The sequence below is a fragment of the Danio rerio genome, chromosome 3 (genome assembly GCF_052040795.2).
Source record: "Danio rerio strain M-AB ecotype USA chromosome 3, GRCz13ab, whole genome shotgun sequence".
Classification (NCBI taxonomy): domain Eukaryota; kingdom Metazoa; phylum Chordata; class Actinopteri; order Cypriniformes; family Danionidae; genus Danio; species Danio rerio.
Window position 1 is genome coordinate 34,529,275 of NC_141023.1, and position 24,489 is coordinate 34,553,763.

Genomic DNA, 24,489 nt, shown 5'->3' on the forward strand with positions numbered 1-24,489 from the left:
TATTGTAATGTTTTTGCTGCATGAACATATTCTATGTCATTTAACTCGTTGCTTAACTTATCTGCATGCTAGAGTGCAACTACGTAATCATTAACTTTTAATAATGAAATAAAGCAGTGCGTTTGCAGTTTATTGAAGGAAATGTCATAGTTAATAATGAATATGTGCTCTCTGTTCTGAAGTGTTATGTGCAATATTTATGAGTGATAGTTGTCAGCTTTTAGTAAAGTAACAAAGATGTTTCCAGCCATACGATATCATGAAGTGGTTATAAGACATTTCTCATGAGGTAAGTCATAATGCTAATTATTTTAATCATTACTTTGTAATTTTTATCTGTAACAAAAAAAAAATAAGAGTTCAATCTCATTTTAAAATACTTTTAAAGTTGTATTTAGAAGTTATAATAAAAGCACATCTAATTGTTATTTTTATTTATGTACAATTTATTCTTTGTTTTTTATTCTTGATCTGAAAATAAGCAAGGATACATTTAAATATACAATATAAACAAGTTTTTATGCATTTATGCATTATTCATCCATCATGATGCATAAATAATACTTTTTTCAACATACTGTTGTTATTAATATTTATGAGGTGGCTTCATAAAAAGTTTTACCAGTTGTTTTAAAGAAATACATTGTATTTAGCAAATGTATCAAAAGTTACCTAGAGATCTATTTTTTACATAGTTGAAGTTGAGTTTTATTTCCTTTTTTAAATATTTCCCAAATTATGTTTAACAGAGCAAGGAAATTTTCACAGTATGTCTGATAATATTTTTTATTCTGAAGAAAGTCTTAATTGTTTTATTTCGGCTAGAATAGAAGCAGTTTTAAATTTTTTTTTTTATTATTTTATGGTCAAAAATATTAGTCCCTTTAAGCTATATGTTTTTTCAATAGTCTACTGAAAACCATCATTATACAATAACTTGCCTAATTACCCTAACCTGCCTACTACTTAACCTAGTCTTTAAATGTCACTTTAAGGTATATAGAAGTGTCTTGAAAATTATCTAGTAAAATATTTTTTACTGGATGCACGGTGGCACAGTGGGTTGCACATTTGCCTCACAGCAAGAAAGTCGCTGGTTCGAGCCTCGGCTGGGTCAGTTGGCATTTCTATGTGGAGTTAGCACGTTCTCCCCGTGTTCGTTTGGGTTTCCTCCAGCTGGTCCGGTTTTCCCCACAAGTCCAAAGTCATGTGGTATAGGTGAATTGGCTAGACTAGATTGTCCATAGTGTATGTATGTGAATGAGTGTGTATGAATGTTTCTCAATGCTGGGTTGCAGCTGGAAGGACATCCGCTGTGTAAAACATATGAATATATGCATGAGTATTATTTACTGTCATCAAGGCAAAGATAAAATAAATCAGTTAATAGAAATGAGTTATTAAAACTATTATGTTTAGAAATGTGTTGAAAACAATCTTATCTCCGTTAAACAGAAATTGGGGAAAAAATAAACAGGGGGCTAATTATTCAGGGGGGCTAATAAGTTTGACTTCAACTGTATTTAGATCTATGACTAATTCAAATATTGAACATGCTTTCACAAAAAAATAATAATAATCTATCAACTAATTCAGATTTCTGAAGGATTCAGCTTTTGCATGGTAAATTGTAAAGTATTATTTAAATTATTTTGTAAATGTCAATAAAATCCTAAATATTACTGTAGTCTTTGAGTATCTGTGTATCAGATATGTTCAGAAACATTGGCTCATATTGTTTAACCTTGTAAATATTTCTCTGAACATTTCTCAGAGTTTCTGCCACAGATTCTGCAGAATTCAGCAGGAATGGAATCCGACATTGTCATCACAGTCAAATTAGACAAAATATTTAAGAGTTGAACCTGCAAGAGCAGAACATTGTGAGCGCTGGATGAATTAATTTTCCACATATCTTGTTCGGCGGGCACAGATCCCGTGTGGGCCTGGTTATAGCTTAATCTATTTTTACAGCTTGTGGTCTCAACTGATTAATGCTTACTATTGAAGCAGAGGTCTGAGACTCTTTATGAGTTTTATACGAAGTACTTAATTATGTAGTCAGTCAGGGTAATGTATGTAACCAGCAAAGAAGTTCTTTGAACACTGACAAGGGCTATAATGGTATTTTATGTCCAGTATGCTTAAAAACTTTTAATAAAAAGATATCTATAGGGGACAGAACCATACAATGAAGAAACGTCTTTATATTTCCAAAAAAAATTAATGCTTGATCTGCTTACAAGGACGGAATGTAGTGCACCATCAATCATACTTGTAGGGGTTTCAAGAAAGCCCTATAGCAACTCATAAATATATGTATTACACATAAATTTACCTCTTTATTAAGCATTCTAGGAGACAGAAAAACTCTCTGGATTTATATTGTGCAAATGTCCTTGAGACTTAAAAAGGACTGTGAAAGAAAGAAGATGAGAAAGCATTCAAAGAGCGAGCGTCATCCGTTTCCCAGACGTGTTGGATTCATCTCAAAAAACACCCTTTTGCTTGTCCAAATGGTTCGAGAATACTAAAGGCGACGGTTTAGTAGTAATCTTTTTAACTTTAGTGTTTGCCTTAAGCGCTTGTGACACTTGTCAAAGAATATGCAGCTAAGCCTGATGTATAATCTGCCAGACATACAGTAGCTTGAACGAAGCGAAATTTCTTTACCTTCAAGTAAAATGAAAACACTTTACTTGAAGAGGGTGTTTGTAACACTGTCGTAAAACCTTTACAATCATGACACATGTAATAAATATGATTTTATGCATGCTTATTACATCTGTCATTAAGTGTCAGTACATCAGTTATGTAATTGTTGCAACATAGGGTCATTCTGAATACGTAGCCCTATACACATTTCTGGAAATTGTGAATTATGTAGCCAGAAGTATGTACAGTATGGCTGCATTTTGTCTTTAAAACGAATGCTACAGTGTGGAATGACACTGTTCTTTCAACAAAGGCTCATTCAGAAAACTTAGTCCCGTGGATGTTTCTGGATACTGTGAATTATGAAGCCGGACGTACGTGTGGCTGCATTTAATTTTTTAAGTGAACACTACAGGGCGGTATGACTCCATTCCTTTTTGCGCTTACTGGCTGAGCGCTTACCTTTGTGTGGAGGGCTTTTCCGCTGCAACCAGTTTGTCCAGTTAGCTTAGTCCTGTACGTCGGCAGACTTGAGACACAGAAAGGAGTTGACCACGACAACCTGGTTCGAGTTTTGTTAAGAGCGATTCTAGAAATCAAGTAAACCAAAAACAAAATCCAAAAAATAAAGTGAAGCTTTTCTTTTTCTGGACGGCTTTTGTAAATTCTGGGTTAGGTTTAGGGAAGTAAGTGGGTGGGCGGGTCAATCTGTAAAATTAGTTGGGTTTAGGGAAGGAGGAGGGTGGGTCAGTCGATTGGCCGGTCGCACAGTCAATCATTCAGTCAGTCAGACAGATGGTCGTTCGACAGCGGCCCCTGGTGGGTTTACGCAAGAACGAAAACTGCAAAAATACGTAACTCCCGGGTCGTATTTGGCAGACTCCAGAAACGTCCATGGGACTACAATTTTAGAATGAGCCTGGGTTGGTTCCTTTTGTGCTACCAGCTGGGCACCTAATTCCATATGGACGGCTTTTCCGCTGTTTGTCCAGTCAGTCGATTGTTCAGTCAGTGAGTCAACAGCATCTGGTGGATTTACACAAGAAAAACTGCCACAAATGGTACTCGAGAAATTTAAGATCTGAAAAAGTGTACACAGGACATATTTCACGCTCTCCAGACATGTATATATAGCTACACGTTTTCAGAATGAGCTTGGGTTGCATGTTTGAGGTGTCTTTGTTATGAAACTTGACCTAAACAAATACCTGTCTTTGTCTTTGTGATGACAAATTGACATTACCAAGACAACCAAACTTGTCATAAATCTGTCATAAACATATTGTCATGCAGCCATTATAATTGTGTCATCAATATTTTTCCTGACATTTTCTTGATCAGCAAAAATCTAATTGGTCTTTAAATGTCATTAACGACCCTGTTATAACATTATTATAACATTATTATTATATTATAACATTATAACATTTTTTTACACTGTAAAAAAAAAAAAAAGTGATTTGAACAATATTCATGACAGTTATAAAGGCTTGATGACAATCAAGTTTGGGACGAATTTATGCAACCCAGGCTTATTCTGATTACCATACTATCACCCCTATATACATCTCTGGAGAGAGCAAAATACGTCCCAGGCACACCTGCCAACACTCCCATTTTTCTCAGAAGTCCCCTGTATTTCAGACCCACCCTCCCATTTTGTTATTTCTCCTGAAAAACTCTCGTAATTTCTTCACCGACGCGAACTCTGCCATCATGGTCAACTCCTGTCTGCATCTCAAGTATGTCGACGTAAGTGTCGAGATACCAGACAAACTGGTAACAGCAGTAACTGATAACGTTAAGCAAGACCACACTGTAGCATTCGTTTTGAAGACAAATGCAACTATAAGTAGCTCTGGCTACGTAATTTGCGTATATAGGGCTACGTTTTTTAAAATGAAGCCTGTGTTGGATTTATGACAAGTTTTGTTGTCTTGATAATGTCAAGCTATCATGCCAAAAAACACAGACAGTTTGTGATGTCTTATGTCAAGTTGTCATAGCAAAGACACTTCAAACAATGTGATCTTTGCATTTAAAAAGACATAACAGAGCAAATAAAATGTATTGACATTTATCATAAGCATGCATAAAATCTATTTTATATTAATGTGTCATGTAATGATTATAAAGGTGTCTTATGAACACCCCTTCAAGAAAAGTGTTACTAAAAACAATTAGGATCATGGTTATCCTTTGGTCAGACTAACAGATTGCCCCACCCCCTAACTCATGTCATTAGTTGAATCACTAGTTAATGGATTGTGATTGGACAATCTTACAAAATAGTGTTTTGCAAGCACTGGACTGACTTCAGAGACAGTTTATACACTTTGCAGCTAAATCAGCTTCACAAATTGGCTTCTTATAGCTGTCTCTGCTTATTACGCTCCAATAATAAGAACATATTACACACACATGAGCTTTAAATGCCTTTATGATTAATTCATAATTTTTACAACCAGAATAAAATGTAACCTATAGTCACTCATCATGATCATGTCAGACACACAAATTAACTTTCATATCTTACAATTAAAAGTTAAGAAGGAAAACACTCTTTTGTTATCTAATTTTGTCTTATCAGTTGAATGCAATGTGTCATGAAGTCTCATGATTGACATGTATTGGCTATTTCCAGTCATGGGCTTTCGATCGCACCAGTGAGATGTGAATTGCTTTTTTTTAATGTGTGCATATTCATGAATGAATATTTTCCATCTTGTTTTTTGGCATGGGCTCATTATATGCTTGTATAGCTGTGGCTGGATGTTTCCACATTGTTAATTGCATGAGAACATCTCTTCTGTTCTCCTGAGAGTTCCCGAAGCTGATATAAGAGATGTTCTGCTTTGAAATGCATGTTGAAAACTCATCTAGGCTTACGTAAAAACAACATGTGTTAAATTTTGCAAGCAGAATCAGAGAGAAAGTGAGTGTGAGTCTATTTTGCATTCAAAAGTTTGGGGTCAGTAAGTTTTGTTTAAAAGAGTTTGTTACTTTTATTCAGAAAGTTATAGTAAAAATGCTATTAATTAAATAATCCTGTAAAAAATTACAAATTAAAAGTAGTTAGTAGAGTATTTTTTACACTGATAATAATAATGATAATAATTAATATAATTCTTCTTAATATATTATTATTATTAATATAACTTTATTCTTCTTATTATTATTAATATATTATTACTATTATTACTATTATAATTACTATTATAATAAAAATAATAATAATAATAATTATTATTATTATTATTAAAATATATATATATATATATATATATATATATATATATATATATATATATATATATATAAATATATATATATATATATATATATATATATATATATATATATATATATATATATATATATTATCATTATCATTATCCTTAATATATTATAATTAATATTATTATTATTATTATTATTATTCATAATAATAAATTATTTTTATTGTTGTTGTTGTTGTTATTATTATTATTACTATTATAATTATATTATTATTACTATTATTATAAATGTATTATTATTATTATTATTTTTATTATTAATATTATTATTATTATTACTATTATTATTATTATTATATATAGTGGTTAGCACTGTTGCCTCACAGCAAGAAGGTCACTGGTTTGAGTCCCAGCTGGGTCAGTTGGCATTTTTTGTGTGGAGTTTGCATGTTTTCCATGTGTTCTTCCTGTGTTTCTTCTGGGTGCTCCGGTTTCCCCCACAGTCCAAACACATGCACTATAGGTGAATTTGGCTAATAAATTGGCCATAGTGTATGAGTGGTTGTGAATGTAAGAGTGTATGGGTGCTTCCCTGGAAGGGCATCATTTGTGTAAAACATGTGCCAGAATAGTTGGCGGTTCATTGTGCGCTGGCTCCCTGATAAATAAGGCACTAAGTCAAAAAAAAATGAATGAATTTATTATTATTATTATTATTTTATGTTGAAGGATCAAATGATGCTGATAATGAAAACAACCACTATGATTTTAAGTACAAAAATCACATTTTTATCATGTTTTTACTTAAAGCAATCATAGTCACAGTGAGTTATATTATTGTCACAGCAAGCCCATGTTCTTTTCATTCCCAATCACATGATTCACCCTGCTCACAGTCACCCCAATCAGCATGATTTCCATCACCTGAGTTCTAATCACTCCTGCACGCCATCCCCAGTCATCCTTTCTGACCCATAAAACTCTGCAGTCCGCTTCACTCAGTGTCTGGCCTCGTCACACTCAAGAAGGACAAACTCTTATGGTCAGTGATTCCTATCAGCCAAAATCTGCAGGTTTTTTTGTGATTTCTGTGGAGAATTTTGTAAAACTGCGGGTTTGTGCAGAATGATTTTGGGAGTATCACAACTACAATCATAATATATGAAATAAAAATAAATACATTTTAGCTTGTAAAATCGTGCAATGCAAATTCAATTAGATCCACTCATTTGGTAAACAAAGCAAGTCTCTCATGTAATATATCTACTAAAAGACAGAAATGATTACTTTACAAACTGAATTGTAAAAAAAATCATATAAACAATTTATTATTACTATTATTATATCACAATAATATTAGTGAAGACGACGCAGTGGCGCAGTAGATAGTGCTGTCACCTCACAGCAAGAAGGTCACTGGTTCGAGCCTCGGCTGGGTCAGTTCTCTCTGCATTTGGTTGGGTTTCCTGCGGGTGCTCAGGTTTCCCCCACAGCCCAAAGACATGTACAGGTGAAATGGGTAGGCTAAATTGTCCGTAGTGTATGAGTGTGTGTGAATGAGTGTGTGTGGATGTTTTCCAGAGATGGGTTGCCTCTATGGATGCGCCAGCCCTGGTTCATTCTACATCATGTCTCCTGTTCATTCATTTATCTGTCTACATCACCTTATAAACTGTCATTCACACACGGTAAAAGATGCAGGGTTCCACACAATTCATTTATGTTGTCCCAACACAATTTTATTAAGTTAACACTTTCAACATATTTATGTGGATTGAACATAAAAATATTTAGTTGTCCCAGTGAAATCTCAAGAATTGTGCTTGTTTTAAATATATATTCAGTTGAAGTCATATTATTAGCCCCCTTTTGATTTTTTTTTCTTTTTTAAATATTTCCCAAATGATGTTTGACAGAGCAAGGAAATTTTCACAGTATGTCTGATAATATTTTTCTTCTAGAAAAAGTCTTATTTGTTTTATTTTGGCTAGAATAAAAGCAGTTTTGATATATATATATATACTCACAGTTCTGGTCTCAGTATTATTCAGTATTTTAAATGATTTAATATGTCCTGTTGACAATTAAAACTAAGTGGATTAAAGTACAGTGACAAAATAAACAATTAATTAGGATTTTTGGCTGCATTGTGACCCCAAAGTGGATTCTTTAAATATGCAATCATGTGATTCTTGTTCTAAATATACCTATAAGATTTTAGGTTATTAAACTGTTAAACTTTTAGTCTACTGTGAATCATGGTATGAAAATATAATTGTATTTGTATGTATTATTTTGCTAAGATAAAAAAGGATAAAAAATAAACAGAACATACACTCACACACACACACACACACATACATATACATGTATATATATATATATATATATTACAATTCATTATTGTGATGCTTAAAACCCCCTTTCACTAAGACAGGATAATCTTTCACAGTGTTGCTGATGGTTTTACTGCTTTTAATCAGTTAAATCGTGAACCTAAGAGGCATAAATGCAGCTTGAACATGAAAAAAAGCTTTTTGCTTGCTTTAAAATGTAAAAACTAAGCAATAATTGTGGGTTGACGTTTCAGGTGATTGCATTTATGTGCTACAATTAGGCAAACCAAAGAAGCAGTTCACCATTATACTGTGATTAAATGTATATGTTCAGCCTTTCCCATCAGCACTAGCGCTCAGGGGGACAAACAAACACGGTGTAAGCAAATCTGAACAAAACAGAACATTTCCTAATGTCTTTCTCTTCATTTAGAAAATTGAACAGATTCTCAAGAGCGTGCAAAGCCATGGGAATGTGTTAATATTTGGAACATTAAAATGAATATCCTGCTTCCATATGTGAGTCTTTATGCAACTTTCATTATGATGTAACATCAAACTTCAGCGCTCAGCCTTGCACTGTACTTTACAGTGTTTGCTTGGCATATTTGTCCCCTGTCATACCTAAAAAAGCACTTTGAGAGTGTTTTCATTAATGTATTGAACCCAAAGCCAAATCTGGCACAGATCCCTGAGGATGAGGGTGCCATCTGTCTACCACTCATCAATTGCTACAGCAAAATCACTATATCACTCTCAATATGAGAGTGTTTGCGTCAGCGTTCTCAACGCCCAGCTGACCTTTACGGTGGATTCAGAGAGAGTTCAGCAAAAAATATATATGTGCATGCAACAGGACCTCTAACATAAACTCAGACTCATTTTTTAATAGTTATTTTTAAAGGAAAGCATGTCATGTCATATTGTTTATCAGACAGTATAAGGTATTTTTAATGTGTACACATTTGCGGAGTCTTAAAAAGTCTTAAATTCCAAAATCAAAATTTTAGGCCTTAAAAAGTCTTAAACTGACTGAAATATTGTCCTGTAGGTCTAAAATAATTTGAAACTGGTCTTAATCATCCTTTGTTAATGTAAAGCTACCCAATCAATCCAACACATTCAGTCACCAACAAATACATCTGAATAAAATAAGCTAAATAAACTGATGTACATACATGTAGTTTATTAAGACCTTATTCTTCACGGACACTGCTTTGTCTGTATATTCATGCAAACAATTGTTTGTAGAGCAAGTTTGACCGTTTTCTGTCTAGTCTAATTTCTAGTCATTTCTTCCATAGGCAACTGAATCGGAAGTTCTAAATTAATTGCTAAAACAAGCGCACTTCCACATTGAAGAATAAAGTCAATAGGCAAGTGTGTTTAATTAGGGTTGAAACTAAACTCTGAAGGACACTGGCTTTCCAGGACAGAGTTTGTCTATCCCTGTGTTAGACAAAAAAAGTAATCCTTAACAAAACTTCAAATGTAATATTAATTTTCTATTATGCATATATCTTGTTGTGATGTCTTAATTCACATTTAGTATTAGAAAAATAACTATAGTTGTTTTTGTTTTGTTTTTTACATTTTGCATTTTTTATTTATTTAAACAAAATTTATTATTTAACAAATCTCAAATTTAAAGTCTGCATGAACTGGAAATTGTGGTCATTTTTTGTTTTTGTATTGAGATGAAGTTCTAGAGATACATATCATGAAAAAATTGTGGGTGTGGCTTGTTTTTTTTTTTTTACTGTGAGCTGATCATCTATAAAATTAAATAACAACTGTCTCTTTAGTTTCATTTCTAAACATTCAAATCATACAAAATCCTCAAAAAAATCCCTGTTCTCAGCTCCTCCCCGGAGTATCGTCAGTCTATAGCGATTGATGATTGGCTCCTGTACTAGAAGGCGGGCTTTATTTGCCATATAGCAATCGATGGTTGGCTCCTGAACTAGTAGGCGGGGTTTTATTTACCATATTAACCGTTACACTTTTCCCCATTCAAAAAGAAATGAGTGATGCGTCTTGTGTATTCTATGGAATTCATTACAACCTAACAGACACCTCCTTCTCACCATTCCTGTTTGGTGTCATAGTTCTGTCAATACTGACAGTTGGAGGGGCGTGGTTAAGTATGTTAGCCACTCATATTACCTCAAACAGACATAATCAGATAATTTAACTGAAAACAATCAGGAAGTTTATTTTCAGATTTCAATTAAAGATTACAAGAGCAAACAATTTTTATTTCTCTTAATTACATGCACAGATGAATTGTTCACCACAAAACTAGCATCATGAGCTTACCAAATCAACTTGGTTAGTTTTGATTTCATGTGTACTTTAATATCCATTTTCATACTTCATATATAATGTTCTTATGACTGAATTCTTTTTTATTTTTAATTATTTAAGACAAGATATATAAAAAAAATATTGATTAATCAGTATATCATCAGCCTTTACTGATCAGTAATCTCTATTTTCCTATAAAAGAAAATTCAGCTATAGTGTCTGACAACAATGTGATTTCATAATGTTGACATTTTACATATGGGCTGGCTGAGCCTACTTTTAAATAAGCACAATTTCTTTACACTTGTTCCTTCCTCAATTTTATAAGCATATTCTGTTTGTCCTTGACATTTAAAAAAGCACACACAGAGAGAGACATTTGAGAAGTAAAAAAAACAATTTCACATAATGCACTCAGTGGCTATTAGGATACCAAATAAAAGCAGGATTAGACCTTAGTTAGATCACAGTTTTTGGAAACAATCATTTATTTGGGTCAATGTACAAAGAGATTCTGAACATTTGTGAATATCGCATAAATAGCTGTCATGCTTTCTAAGGAACAGAGCGCATGTTATTCCTCATCTTCTTCGTAAAGCGTAATCTTTGTATCTAATGCATTTTCTCGATCTAATTTAATACGGCAAAACATCACGTCGCCCAGTCCGGCGTCACTCCCCACAGAGCTGGATGTGATGAGAGAAAAAATCAGGTCAGGGGATCCCTTGCTCATGCCGGATAAATCTGTTTATAATCTCAGTCTATGGAGAAAAAAAGGTGATACTCTTTGCATTGAAGCGTCCAATCTCTTGATGATCTGATGATGTTGATGTGGCCAGTTTTGAGGTCAGGGTCATATCTGCGCTTGCACTCCTGTCACTCAAAAAGGTCACAGTAGACTGTCCTCGTTAAAGAGACACTTCACCCAAATAGAAAAATCCATCATCATTTTTATAGTGTATCCACAGTCATACTGGTGTGATATAAACACAATTAGTCTAATTTTTTTTACATTTCCTGGTGTTGAAATAGGATCCAAATACCAGTGATTTTGAGGACCACCGCAACGTGATGTAGAAGTGCGGTTTTTCCCACCCTACCAAATTGATTGACAGGCACCATGTTTCTATAATAAAAAGAAATACACATGTCCACAGAACTTTTTTTTTTTTTTTTGGGGAATGAACTGGAATTAAATTATTTGTTCCAACTCTCTTGATTTTTATAAATTTTATAGGTTTAAACCATTTTTAAAACAGAGCATGTTTGTAATAAAGAAAGTAAAATTGCTATGCAATTCATAACCGCTATACTCACCATGGCCGCATGGTGTCAGTAAATTCTATTGTGTGTGTGTGTGTGTGTGTGTGTGTACTGTAAGCAGCGTTTTTGTGAGACTCATCATTACAGAAGGGCTTGAATAAACTCCAATACAAATACACAGAATAAACGTACTTGGTAATTTTGACTACTGAGCTGTATTTCAGCTTCATTCGAGTCTGTCTCTATCACTGACTGCTGTTTATCTGACATAGCGCATAATGAGTAGACACACATGTTAGAACAATGGGCGAGGAGCAGCAGTTTATTTGGATTTAAAGCCACAGGCTACAAAAACAGCTACTCAGACACTCACACACTAAAATGAGCAGATTATGGAGGCTATAATAAAATTTCTGATGGGTATTTTGTGCTGATACTTTACAGACACATTCTGAAGACACCAAAGGCTCATCTTACATCTTGTAAAAGGGGTAAAATAGGTGCCCTTTAAATCAAAAAGTATTTTCTAGATAAATAAAAGATATTGTTTTGTATTCAGCAATAGTAGGTCAAACTTAAAGAGACCATCCATCATTTACTCCTCATTCACTTGCCACAAACCTGTTTAAGTTTCTTTTTTCTGTTGAACACAAAATATTTTGAAAAGTGCTAGAAATGATTGACTTCCATTTTATTTTTCTTTTGTACTTTGGAACTTTAAAATAACTTTCAAAATAACTTATTTTGTGTTCAGCATAAAAAAGACACTCAGAAAGGTTTAGAACCTTTTGAGAGTAAGCAAATACTGAGTAACTTTTCATTTTGGGCTAAACTATCCATTTAGTTGAGTTTTTCCAAAATCTGCCCGTGGGGTAAGTAAAATAACATTTATTTCAAACTGAGAGCAATATTATTTTTCTTTCTCTACTATTATGTTGCTTTTTTAAGACAAAGCTCCCTTAATTTTGACTTATTTACAACGTGTTAAAACAACGTGTTTACTTATCTAGAAAAGGCTTCCTGATTTAAGAATTGGGTTACACTTTATTTTGATGGTCTGTTTGTTAAATTTAAGTTACATGGGATCTACATGCCAACTAATTATCAATAGATTACATGTAGACTGTTAGGTTGGTGTTATAGGGTTAGAGTTAATGTAAGTTTACATGTACTTGCAAAGTTTCTTATCGTCAGTTAAATGTCTGTTTAGCAGCAGTATCAACAGATATTAAGCAGACAGTCTACTAATACTCAAATGAACCATTAAAGTAAAGTGAATTATTACATATTTAAACTAGGAACAAGACAAAAACTCTGAGGCAGAAGTATTTTTTGCATTGCATGACCTGTATGTTATCCATATAATTTGAAAATGTCTATGAATTATTGGTTGGTTGCCAGTGTATTATAAATGTTTATATTACATTTAATATTTATTTATATAAAGAATTAAGATTCAAAAGCCTCAAAGTATTATTTTTTTATTTTTTTTTAAGATTTATTTTTGGCCTTTTTGCCTTTATTAGATAGGATAGTATAAAGACAGTGAGCGAAGTGGGAGAGAGAGAGGGGGTAGGAAAGGGAAATGTCATCGAGCCTGGATTCGAACTCGCGACGCCCTGACGTGCTATTTCACCATATATCGACACGCTAACCACTAGGCTATTGCGCCAACTAAAGTATGGTTTTTAATGTGCATTTTTCTCAGGCTCCTGTGTGCATACAGCAGGTTCAGTAGTTTTACTTATATGGTGATGAGTAAATTATTTGAATTGTCTTTACAGTGACATAGCTGAACATAAACTTAGGAGACTGAGAAAAATACTGAAAATATCAGAAAAATAAAAAGGCTTTTTATGTATCTGAACTCTTCATATATTTATTGATTGATTGTAGAAATGTATTCTCTTGTGTGGTTAAGAAGAGTTACAGGTTATGTTAGGTTAGGTTAGGTTAGGTTAGGTTAGGTTACTTTATTTATACCCAAAGGTAGATTTGGTTTGCAGTCAAGAGTCCTCATCTCACAACAGTGCCACACAAAGGAACTCACACAGTAACAGCAACAAATGCACATTAAGACAAAAAACGTAAACATAAAGAATAAATAATCACTTTAAGTGTCCACCCCCCTACCCCATGTAAATGTTTAAAATGATCTAAAATATACAAGTAACCGAAACATCTCTGCTTTAGTCTCTGCCTTATTTAAATGTCTAATGGCTGCTGGTATGAAACTATTTTTGTATCGTTTTGTTCTACAGCTAATACTAGAAACCTGCGACCGGAAGGAAGGAGCTGAAACTCTGAGTGTAGGGGATTATTTCTTAATTATCACCACTAAAGACTGAGTTTAAACAAATACGGTTTGAGTCACTAGAGCAGCCACGTGCACAGGTAAGTAGGAGCACATGCCCTTTTTTCTCCTGAATAAAAAAGGCCCCTTAAAAAGGAATAAAAGTTCCCCTCTGCTCTTTAGTACGCGATCATCTAACAACCCCATCTCCCACACCCCCCTTGCTCCAAGCTCTTCTTTTCGCAATTTGCAATCTTCCACCTTCCACAGGGCATAGAGTAGCTCCTCCCCTTTAAAAAAAAACAGCCAATAGCATTTCGTTTGATCACAGCTCTGCCAGTGAGAGTTGTTGAACTCAAGTGCATCAAAAGAAAAGTAAATAAGAAGCGTCCTGAAGGGGGCGGGGCATGTCAGATACTAGAGAGTAATTGAGTTTGGATGCAAAAACCTCCAAATGCCGTCTGTAATTGTCCTCTAAAATGAGTATTTTTGTCAGGGTCCTGTGTGTATGTTCAGTAATATCACTTTTATGGCAAAGAATAAGTCCTTTGCCTGGTCCGAAAAGTAAAATATCTCAACATAAACAAAGGAGGCTGAGTAAAAAATTTTATGAAAATTAAGGTTTTCGATGAAAATTTTAGACGCCACTTTTAGAGGTTTTTGCATCTGAACTCTTCATTTGATTGGTCAAGCTTTGATGAGAAACTGAAGTATGAGGTGATGTGAAAAAAAAAACAAACATTGATCAATTTATGTAGAAGTGACACATGTTTTTATCCCTTTTATATTCTCTAAATGCAAATTTTTCACTCTTTTTAAGCACACTAGCTAAAAGATAATCTTAAAACTAAAAGACTGGAACTTTTCTTTTTATTTTGTTTAATTATTTATTTATTTATTTATGATATCATTAGCATGATCACACAGGACATGCTCCACGTCACTACTTAATGTTGCTTATTCATCTGGATTTTAACATTTTTCAAAACATTTGGGATAATGTAAGTCAACAAAATATATAACACTGTTCTAGTGGGTTTTGTCAATTTCAATCATTGAATCTTACATATTGTGCTGTTAATGTACTATTGTATATTATAAAGTGGACAAGGTTAAGCCACATGTAAAAGAAAAAAAAAGAAGATACATGTGTAAGGAAAACGTGAAGATCAGAATGAGGGTCACAGTGAGCAGTCTGACAAAAGTGTGTTGTTGTGGTCAGAGTCACCTCACGTCCAGCTCTGATTTTGCCAAAGGCAATTATTCATTAGGTGTTCAGTGTGAAAGCACAGTTTGATGCAGATTTGCGTTTCTTTATCACATCACGCTCAGTGTGAAGTGGCCTTTAGGGGCTGACCTTCATAAATTTTCATTTGAAAGAGATTCATCATAAAAGATAAATGTTAGATTGGGCTGGATGCTCTGTGTTTCGGTTTCCACCACACTTCAAGCACTCATGCTACCTCTGACATGAATGAGAAATGGATTGCAGCAGTTTCTTTCTTCCAACAGTCACGTCCAGCGCAGACACAGTTTTAGGATCACAAGGAAGGCAATGCAAAGATGTTTTTTCACATCTTGGCACTTCATGACATCAGAGTAATCCTCAGAGTCACTTCTGTCAGTTTGACGTGTGAACTGATGGGCAGAGATGCAGGAATAGGCACTGATGTTTTTTGCAGAGGTGGTTTTTCATTGCACTATTATATAATTCAGTTTTATGAAATAAATAATTATGTCAGTTTTTTTATATATATATATATATATATATAAAAAGTTGTTTATTAATAAGTTTTAAGTTCCGAAACTTACAGCAGGTTCTAGTGGCACAGCAATTTAGTCCCATATGGAGAAGGAAAAAAATGTATGGACCCTAACCCCACCCTGTATTGTAGTGACAATTTATTGACATTTACTGTAGCATATTAAAAGAAATTAATGCCCTTGCCTAATGCCCTGGTCAAATCACATGAATTTGTCACTATTTCAGCATGATTTTCTTGACATAGGGTGTTGTGGGGATTTGTAAACGACAAATGGCCATTGTGACATAAGATTCATGTAAAGCCCTGATCAGATTACACGATTTAGGCATGATTTTCTGTAATGTGGCATAGTTCATGACAACCGACACCATGTCTGCGACGCCTCACGACACCGTCGCAGCAAGACTAGCATGTTTAATTTTTCCCCCATCTTCACAACGAATTCCATCACGTGGATGACACTGTGCAATAGGAACTCATCATTTCTCAATTATATCAGTGAGTGCTGCTGTTAATGCACTCCTCAGGTAATCAAAAATAGGCTGCATGCATATTTATAGCTTTCTTATGGGTGGGTCACGGGTGGATAAGATCAGTTATTGGTTGAACAAACTTTAGCCTACCTTTTCTAAAATATTAAGGTGTTTGTAGCGGAAAGTGTTTATAGCGGACTTGTTTTGAAGCGCATCACCTCAAATGATATTCATTAATCTTGTTTATTGATAACTGACCAACAAAAGATACATTAACATTAAAATACAAATTATACCAAATGAAATTTGTTTCAAAAAGGTATTTTTTTCCAAGAAAATTATATGAATTATATATTTTTTGTGTCCCTCTGCTATACGAGCCATGGTCTTTAGCCTCCTTGTTAGAGCAACTGACTCCCATGCGGAAGGTCTCCAGTTTGGTCCCAGCTTTGAGTGAGTTGGGTGCAGTAGGACCGGCTGGGTTACGTTGATGCTGTGATCCGGATGGGAGTGAGGTTTAGGGGGGTGAGTGTAATGGAGGCCAGCTAGTAAGTGCTCTGCAGGTAAACTTCACTTCTCTAACCTCTAAAGGTGCTCTAGCAACAGACGCTAGAGGCCATTTTTTTTAGCCTCCTTGTTAGAGCAACCGACTCCCATGCGTAAGGTCACCAGTTCGATCCCACCTCGGGGTGGGTTGGTTGGTGGAGGACCAGCGGGGTTACACTTAGGTGATTTAATATTCTCTGTCTCATTCGTGGCAAGTTCAGGCGAGGGAGTGTTTAATAAGCAATGATGGCTGGAAAATATACATTTAGATTTTAAAGAAAAGATCTTAATATTAAAAAGTTATTGTAAATTTGGTCCTAGCCTTGTCGCAATGAATGCCTTAAATAATGTAGCTATTACTTGTCAGCAAGCATCAGTGTTTATTGAGATTTGAATGAGATAAAACATTTTTTAATTGAGATAAGAAACATTATTATAGCAACACTTGTGACTGCTTTGGGAAATAACGCTCATCGTAGATGTCTCAAGATGACTGATCACGAAGGAATGTTTAGTCTGGCACATTTATTACCCACGACATGTCAAGATTTTATCACGACAAAATTGCATAATCATATTTACTGTAGACCAAATGCGTATTTATAATAACACTGACCGCCGGGCATGTCATACACCCAGAAATACAAGATCATATACAGAAATTTGAAGGTTTGGAAGTTGGAATTTATTCAGTGTTTGTTTGGGAAATGGTGCAAAAGACAGCACGAACACCACAGAAAAAACATTGGACATGTACATAACCAATGATGAGGACGGATTGAGACTCAGCTTTCCCCTTATTCTGCTTTTTATGTAGTGTTGTGTGGAGACGACGTCTCCATGTGTCAATGTCAGAGTGAGGCTATTGTCACTGACTTCTCAGAGCAGGGTCATCTTTTTACCATCCCATTTCTGAACATGCAACAACTTCCCTCCATCTAAAGTTATAATAGACTTGACTTTTCGGTCGTCTGCAGTGGTCTCGTTGAACTACTCTCCCAGTTTGAAATTGATTTCTGTGGATTTAAAAGTGCTGGCGGTTTTAATTGTGAAAACGTCACCCTCCTTGGAGATGATGGTTGTGGGTTTGATCATATTGGCAACTTGACGCGTGGCAAGGCCAACACCAAGGGTTTTCATGTACTCATCAATATTCTTGCTCTTCTTCAAGTTCTACCTTCCGACAAAAATGTCTGCCATGTTTGAGCTGAAGCGCAGCTGAAAATGCCACGACACTTTTATTATTTGAAGCAAAAGTCATATTTATTGTAGACCAAATGCGTATTTATAATAACACTGACCACTGGGCATGGTGTACACCTAGAAATACAAGATCATATACAGAGGTTTGGAAGTTGGAATTTATTCAGTGTTTGGGAAATAATGCAAACGACAGCATAAACACTGAGGGTTTTCATGTACTCATCGAAATTCTTGCTCTCTTTCTAGTTCCACCTGCCAACAAAAACGTCTGCCATGTTTGAGCTGAAGCGCAGCAGAGAATGCCATGACATGTCAAGATTTTATCAAGACAAAATTGCATAATCTGACATAGTGACATTTGAAAGCAACAAAAAAATCGTGCACTTGCAACTACACCTCTGGAGCTGTAGTTAGAAACATGGTTCCTGGCCATGTTCTATTCCCACTTATCCCCCTCTATGCCCTATTAGTTTAGAACATTCTAACATTTGGAATGATTAAAAAAAGCATTAAATTCATCTCTATTAGGTGTAATTTGCTTTCAAAGTACTTTTACATTTCAGTTTTAGCAATCTTCATGTTTACAATTGCGCTCCCTTCGCAGTGCGCCGATCTAATTTTGAACACAGCCGAGCGGATTTTATGTTACGTCTCCAAAGCTGGTATATTTTTTACAGTCATTGCTGCAAAGCTTGTGAAAACAAAAAACATAGCATACGTTAATGCTTTTATTTGATATTGGGTTGTTTATTAAGCAATGTAGCCTACTGTATTAGATATGGGTTTGTTGGTTAGAACATTTCTGCAGTGGTTTGCATGTGTCAAATTGTAAAAGTAGACTTTTAAAAAAATAAAGAATAGATAAACAATATCCTACCTAATAATAAAAAATAAATAAAGAAATAAAGAAGAAATAATAATAATAATAATAATAATAACAATTATCATCATTAATATTATTATTAAAGTATATATTTTTTTCCATTTCCTAATAAATAATAAATTTTACCCTATTTAGAGCATCATTATGGGCATTTTACATTATAACTAATGTGGTTCAAACGATGGATTTGCGACAGAGAAACTTTGCGTTTTTGTCACTACATCATTCTTTTCCCAAACAATGCATCGAACTATAGTTTAGGTCAGCGTTACGTCGTTGTTTGGGAAACGCACCCCTGACGGGGCTTTACATAAAAAAACACTCTACCCAACAACTTTTTCACCCAGAATGGAACGTATAACAAAAGTAGCCAATGTAAATATTTAAAAACTGCATGCATGCAAACACAAACAGAATAGGCACAGTGGCTCAATGTAAATGTAAAAGCACAAAGCTACTCACTCATTTTAGTTGCATTCTCCGGGCCTTTCTTTCAGCAAATTCTTGTCCCTGATGTTTAATTCACAGCTTCATGCATTCTCGATGGAAACAATAGCCAGTCCTGATAGTCTGCTCTAGAGCATGGTGCTGTCTCACCTTCGACATCAGTGTCTTTCGCACTATGTCAGCACAAAAATATAATAATAGTTTCATTTTCTCTTTCCTATTTATGGCCCCAATCTTTTGTTTCTATTTGTCCATTGTTTAATGCTGTTAGCTAGCTACTAATCTCTCATCACACAGTGTTTTCCTTCTGACGGAGAAATTAGAAATTAAGGAGAAACAACAAATCACTGCTCATGACATGCATACAAAAATATATTTATTGTGGCCACAAATTAAAAACTAATTTCCTCGTTCCACTGGGTGGGCCCGCAATCAGCCCTGGTGCATACATGCCTATAGACCATTTCAATGTGGTCATGTCATTGGCCCATGCACATTTCCTGCTTGTTATCAAACTGTAACAAGAGGCAATTCAGTCATAACTTGATGTTAAAGCAGCTGTCATAACATTATTTATCAATATGTGGCTCTTTTTGGATTCTGGGAAGCTTCAGAAATTAAAAATGTGAAAACGGAAATACGTTGTGACCATTGTTTTTGTTTACATCCCTCAGAATGGTCTATACACTACGCCATTGGCATGCTTGTATATATGAGTACGTCTCATCTGTCAAAGGATGAAGAAAAATTGGATTGATATCATGACTTTTTTAAAGACTGGTATGTCCCAGATATTGGGCTCTTCGCTTGATCTGTCATATTGATTTTGAATATGACAGATTAGGCTTGAGTTTCTACGCTCTTAAAAAACTCCCATCTCTATCAGAAAGTTGTTTACTCTGAAACATCTCCGAGAATAAATTAATCATGTAAGGTCAAGTATGTCCTTTGGCTGTTTGTCTAACGTGACTAATTCCATCTGTTTCTTTTTTTTTCTCCCCCTTAAGTTTGTTTTTGCGAAACAAATCACATTAATATGCAGTTCTTTCATTTGGATGCACGATAATGACCTCGTTTTCAAAAGCGAAGCGGTGCTGCACCTGGTAATTAAGTGGTAAAATTGATTGCTAGTCAAAAGGTTGTCTCAGAGGATATCAAGCACTAGATCTAAACTCAATATTATCACCCACACCATGGATGGGAGGAAATTTGGGATGAGCAATTTGTGATAATCCCAAACATCCCCCCCGCTCTTCCAAACAGATCATGACCCATTAGAAAACGACAAACGGAGCGGTCTGCTGCTGAAATTTAAAGCTGATGCTCTGAACTTTTTTCATTTTCATAGTGCCGTCTTTCTGGGGACTAGTTAACACTGCCTGGAATCTGTGCGCGATTGGGAAGAGACAGTCGCCAGTCAACATTGAAACCAGTCGCATGATTTTTGACCCCTTCCTCAACCCGCTACGACTCAATGCAGGGCAACGCAAGGTAAGTGGTAAATCAGATGAAGCTCTTTATCATATTTTCTTACACACACACATATGCTGAGTCCCAATTTGCATACTTATTTTACGCCCTAAAAGTATGTCCTTTTTTTTTTGGAAGGAAAAATATAGACTTTTGAGTGTGTAACAGAAGAGTATACAAGCTTTGGGACATACTACTTCCTCAGTTACAGATCATTGTGTTTCTTAGTTATGAGCCCTGTCAATCATCCACATCTCTGTCATATTTAATTTCCTACCTTATTGGAGATGCAGCAGCAGGATAATCTCCCATTCATGAGTTTTAATGGAGAAAAATCTCCTCAGGTCTTTGGATAATTGTTCATTCAGAGGTTAATGTCCGAACACGTCTTTATATAAGTTCAGTATTGTTGTTGCAGATCCAATATAACACAGAAAACAGCATTTAAATATTTTCCAGTTGGCTAGATATTAACTAGAAAAGTAAAGTGCATAGACAAAACTTTATGGTGGTTTGATAAAGCCTGGTCTGTAAGTTTGAAGTAGTTTTAAAGTTTAAATAATTGCAGTAGTTTTTAAGAAGTTTGAAACAGTTGATAGATAGAATCAATTAATAATGATAGGAAGAAAAGTACATATATGTTAGCATGTTTCTAGTATGGGTTGGCATGTTTCTCGCTCTGAGGTTATTAGGGGGTTCGGAGTGGTTTCTAACACATTGCTAGGCAGTTGCTAAGATGTTGCTTGGTGGTTGCTAAGGTTTTGCTTGGCGGTTGCTAGGTTGTTCTGAGTGGTTGCTAAGTTGTCGCTAGGCGGTTGCTAATGTGTTCTGAGTGATTGCTAGGCGTTCCTTGGTGGTTGCTAGGGTGTGGCTAGGCAATTGATAGGGTGTTCTGAAGGTTGCTAAGGCATTGCTAGGTGGTTGCTAAGGCATCGTTAGGTGATTGCTAAGGTGTTGCTAGGAAATTGCTAGGGTGTTCTAAATGGTTGCTAAGGCATTGCAAGGTGGTTGCTAAGTTGTTGCTATGTGGTTGTTAGGTTGTTCTGAGTGATTGCTTGGTGGTTGCTAAGGCATTGCTAGGTGGTTGCTAAAGTGTTGTTAGGTGGTTCCTAAGGTGTTGCTAGACAGTTGCTAGGGTGTTCTAAATGGTTGCTAAGACATTTCTAGGTTCTTGCTAAGGTGTTGCTAGGTGGTTGCTAGGGTGTTCTGAGTGGTTGCTAGGCGATTGGTTAAGTATTGCTTGCTAAGGTGTTGCTAGGTGGTTGCTAGGGTGTTCTGATTGGTTGCTAGGTGGTTGCTAAGGTGTTGCTAGGCAGTTGATAAATTGTTGCTAGGGTGTTCTGAGTGGTTGGTAGGTGGTTGTTAGGGTGTTCTGAATGGTTGCTAAGGTGTTGCTAGACGGTTGCTAGGGTGTTGCTAAGTAGTTACTAAGGTGTTCTATGTTGTTGCTAAGGTGTTGCAGTGGTGTTCTGAGTGGTTGCTAGGTGGTTGCTAATGTGTTTCTAGGTGGTTGCTAAGGTGTTCTGAGTAGTTGCTTGGCAGTTGCTAGCATAATTTAGCATTATTCTAGTAAGAATTTGTATGTTGCTAGCATGTTTCTAGCATAAATTATCACATTGTTAGTAAAATTTAGTAGGAATTTGCATGTCACTAGCATGTTTAAAGTATGAATTAGCACGTTGCTTGTATGTTTAAAGTATGAATCAGCATGTTGCTAGTATGAATAATATGTTTCTAGTATGGATTAGTATATTGTTGGTATTAGGGTTGGGCATCTAAGCTATAATGCCGATCCGATACGCATCTCGATACAAAGAATACGATCCGATATATTAGCGATACATTTGTGACATATTGCGATGCAACACGATACGATTCACACCCATATCACGATACGATGCGATATTTCAGCACTAACTAATTAGATCAAGTTTATGAGATGATGTGAAAGAGGATGCTGTGCCATTGAATGAGTTTGATTATTTATTAACCAAGCAAAACCAAGACTTTTTTACAAACTGGCTCTTCTCTCAGAGCCAGAGTGTCAGTTACAGTAGAGGGCCATTTTAGATCATATAGCACATATTATTTAAGTATTTTCAAGATAAACAGAATGTATAAGTGCAATATATATTAAAAAATATATATATTTGCACTCTTTCAACATAAATAAATTTAGCATTGCACAATAAGAATTGTGATTTAACTTTTCAACTATGAAAACAAGTTTTACAAAGATATATTTTGCCACTGATTATTCAAAACTTAAGGTCGTGAACTAGCAGTTTTATGCTGCTTTGAAACATCACTGTCACTGTAAACAACAGGCTAATAAAAATATAACAAACCAGCAATCTTCTAGCTGTGAGGTGGTCAAACTACCCACTGTGCCACCGTGACACCCAATTATTTTTATCATTATTATTATTAATATTATTATTATTATTATTAAATAAAAATTAACAGGAGGAGGTGTTTAAAACATTCGCTCTCCGTGACACTAGGCTGAATATCTTTGCAGATGAACAATGCAATAGCATTCGTTATTGGCGTAGAGCGAGCAGAACTGTTGCGCATGGAAAAAAAAAAACTTTCAATGCTTTTCTCACCACTTTTGGAGCTGGTTGAAGCAGTGCGAAAGCCGGGGATGCAAAAACACTGGAAGATGCTTTCACAACAACACCGTGGCGCCGCTTCAAGTGAGATATGATTAGTCGTACTGCCCGCGTATTTTACAGATGCGCGGCACATTTTGCAAATTGCATCTGTCCTGTCATGTCGTCCATCCTTAAATCCATAATGTTGCTTGCCATACTTTAGATTTAAAACTCAGTGGGGAATAAAATGTTTGTTTTGCTTCTCGCGCTTTCTGAGGGCGCTCCACTAGCTTCATCCGCACACCTGATACACTGAGTTGTAGTGTGAGTGTACACATCCGCAAATCCGTTGCTAAGGCTTACTTTATGTAGGTCGATTAAATTATGCGCCAAAAACAGGTTGACAACACTTGTTAATAAATAAAAAATACATTCTATATTAAAAATAAAAGCTGTATCTCGGAAAAATCGATGCATCTCGCAAAAACCGATGCATCTCGATTTGCTTCCAAAATTTCATTCATCCTCTGCTGCTCAACCGATGCACTCGCATCGTGCACGCGCATGACCGCGTATCGATACTTATCGGTTAATCTTCCCATCCCTAGTTGGTATGAATTGGTATGTTGTTAGTGTGTCCAATTTAAGGTCAATGGCAGTTTTTTGATAATGGAAGTCTATGGGACTGTTGCTAAGTGTGCCGTAAGTGGTTGCTAGGATGTTGCTAGTGAGTTGAAAGGCCATCAGTGATTGGTAAATTCGTAGTCTGAGTTAAATGAGCCCAACCTAAAGTCTGTAGGACAGTCTGGTGCAAAGTTATGAGGTCATAAAGTTTGATCCAATGGTAACCCTGCAGAAAAATCCAGCTTAAACCAGCCTAGGCTGGTTGGCTGGTTTTAGCTGGTCGACCGGGCTGGTTTTAGAGGGGTTTTGGCCATTTCCAGGCTGGTTTCCAGCCATTTCTAGCCTGGTCTTAGCTGGTCAGGCTGGAAACTAACCAGCTAAATCCAG

General features: G+C 35.4%; 1 protein-coding gene and 1 pseudogene across 2 annotated transcripts in view; one reads left to right on the forward strand and one right to left on the reverse strand.

Moving 5' to 3' along the window:
• The window catches only part of ca10b (carbonic anhydrase 10 (inactive)b), a 62,670-nt gene that overhangs the window by 10,052 nt on the left and 28,129 nt on the right, over positions 1–24,489 (forward strand). For both annotated transcript variants that reach the window (XR_015481000.1, XM_087244814.1), the window contains exon 3: positions 20,760–20,902. Coding sequence is in view for 1 of the 2 variants with exons in the window: in XM_087244814.1 (XP_087100940.1) it covers positions 20,760–20,902 (143 nt within the window). In the remaining variant the exon portion in view is untranslated. The remainder of the gene's footprint in view (positions 1–20,759; positions 20,903–24,489) is intronic.
• On the reverse strand, positions 15,606–18,097 carry LOC108182833 (fatty acid-binding protein, heart pseudogene; annotated as a pseudogene).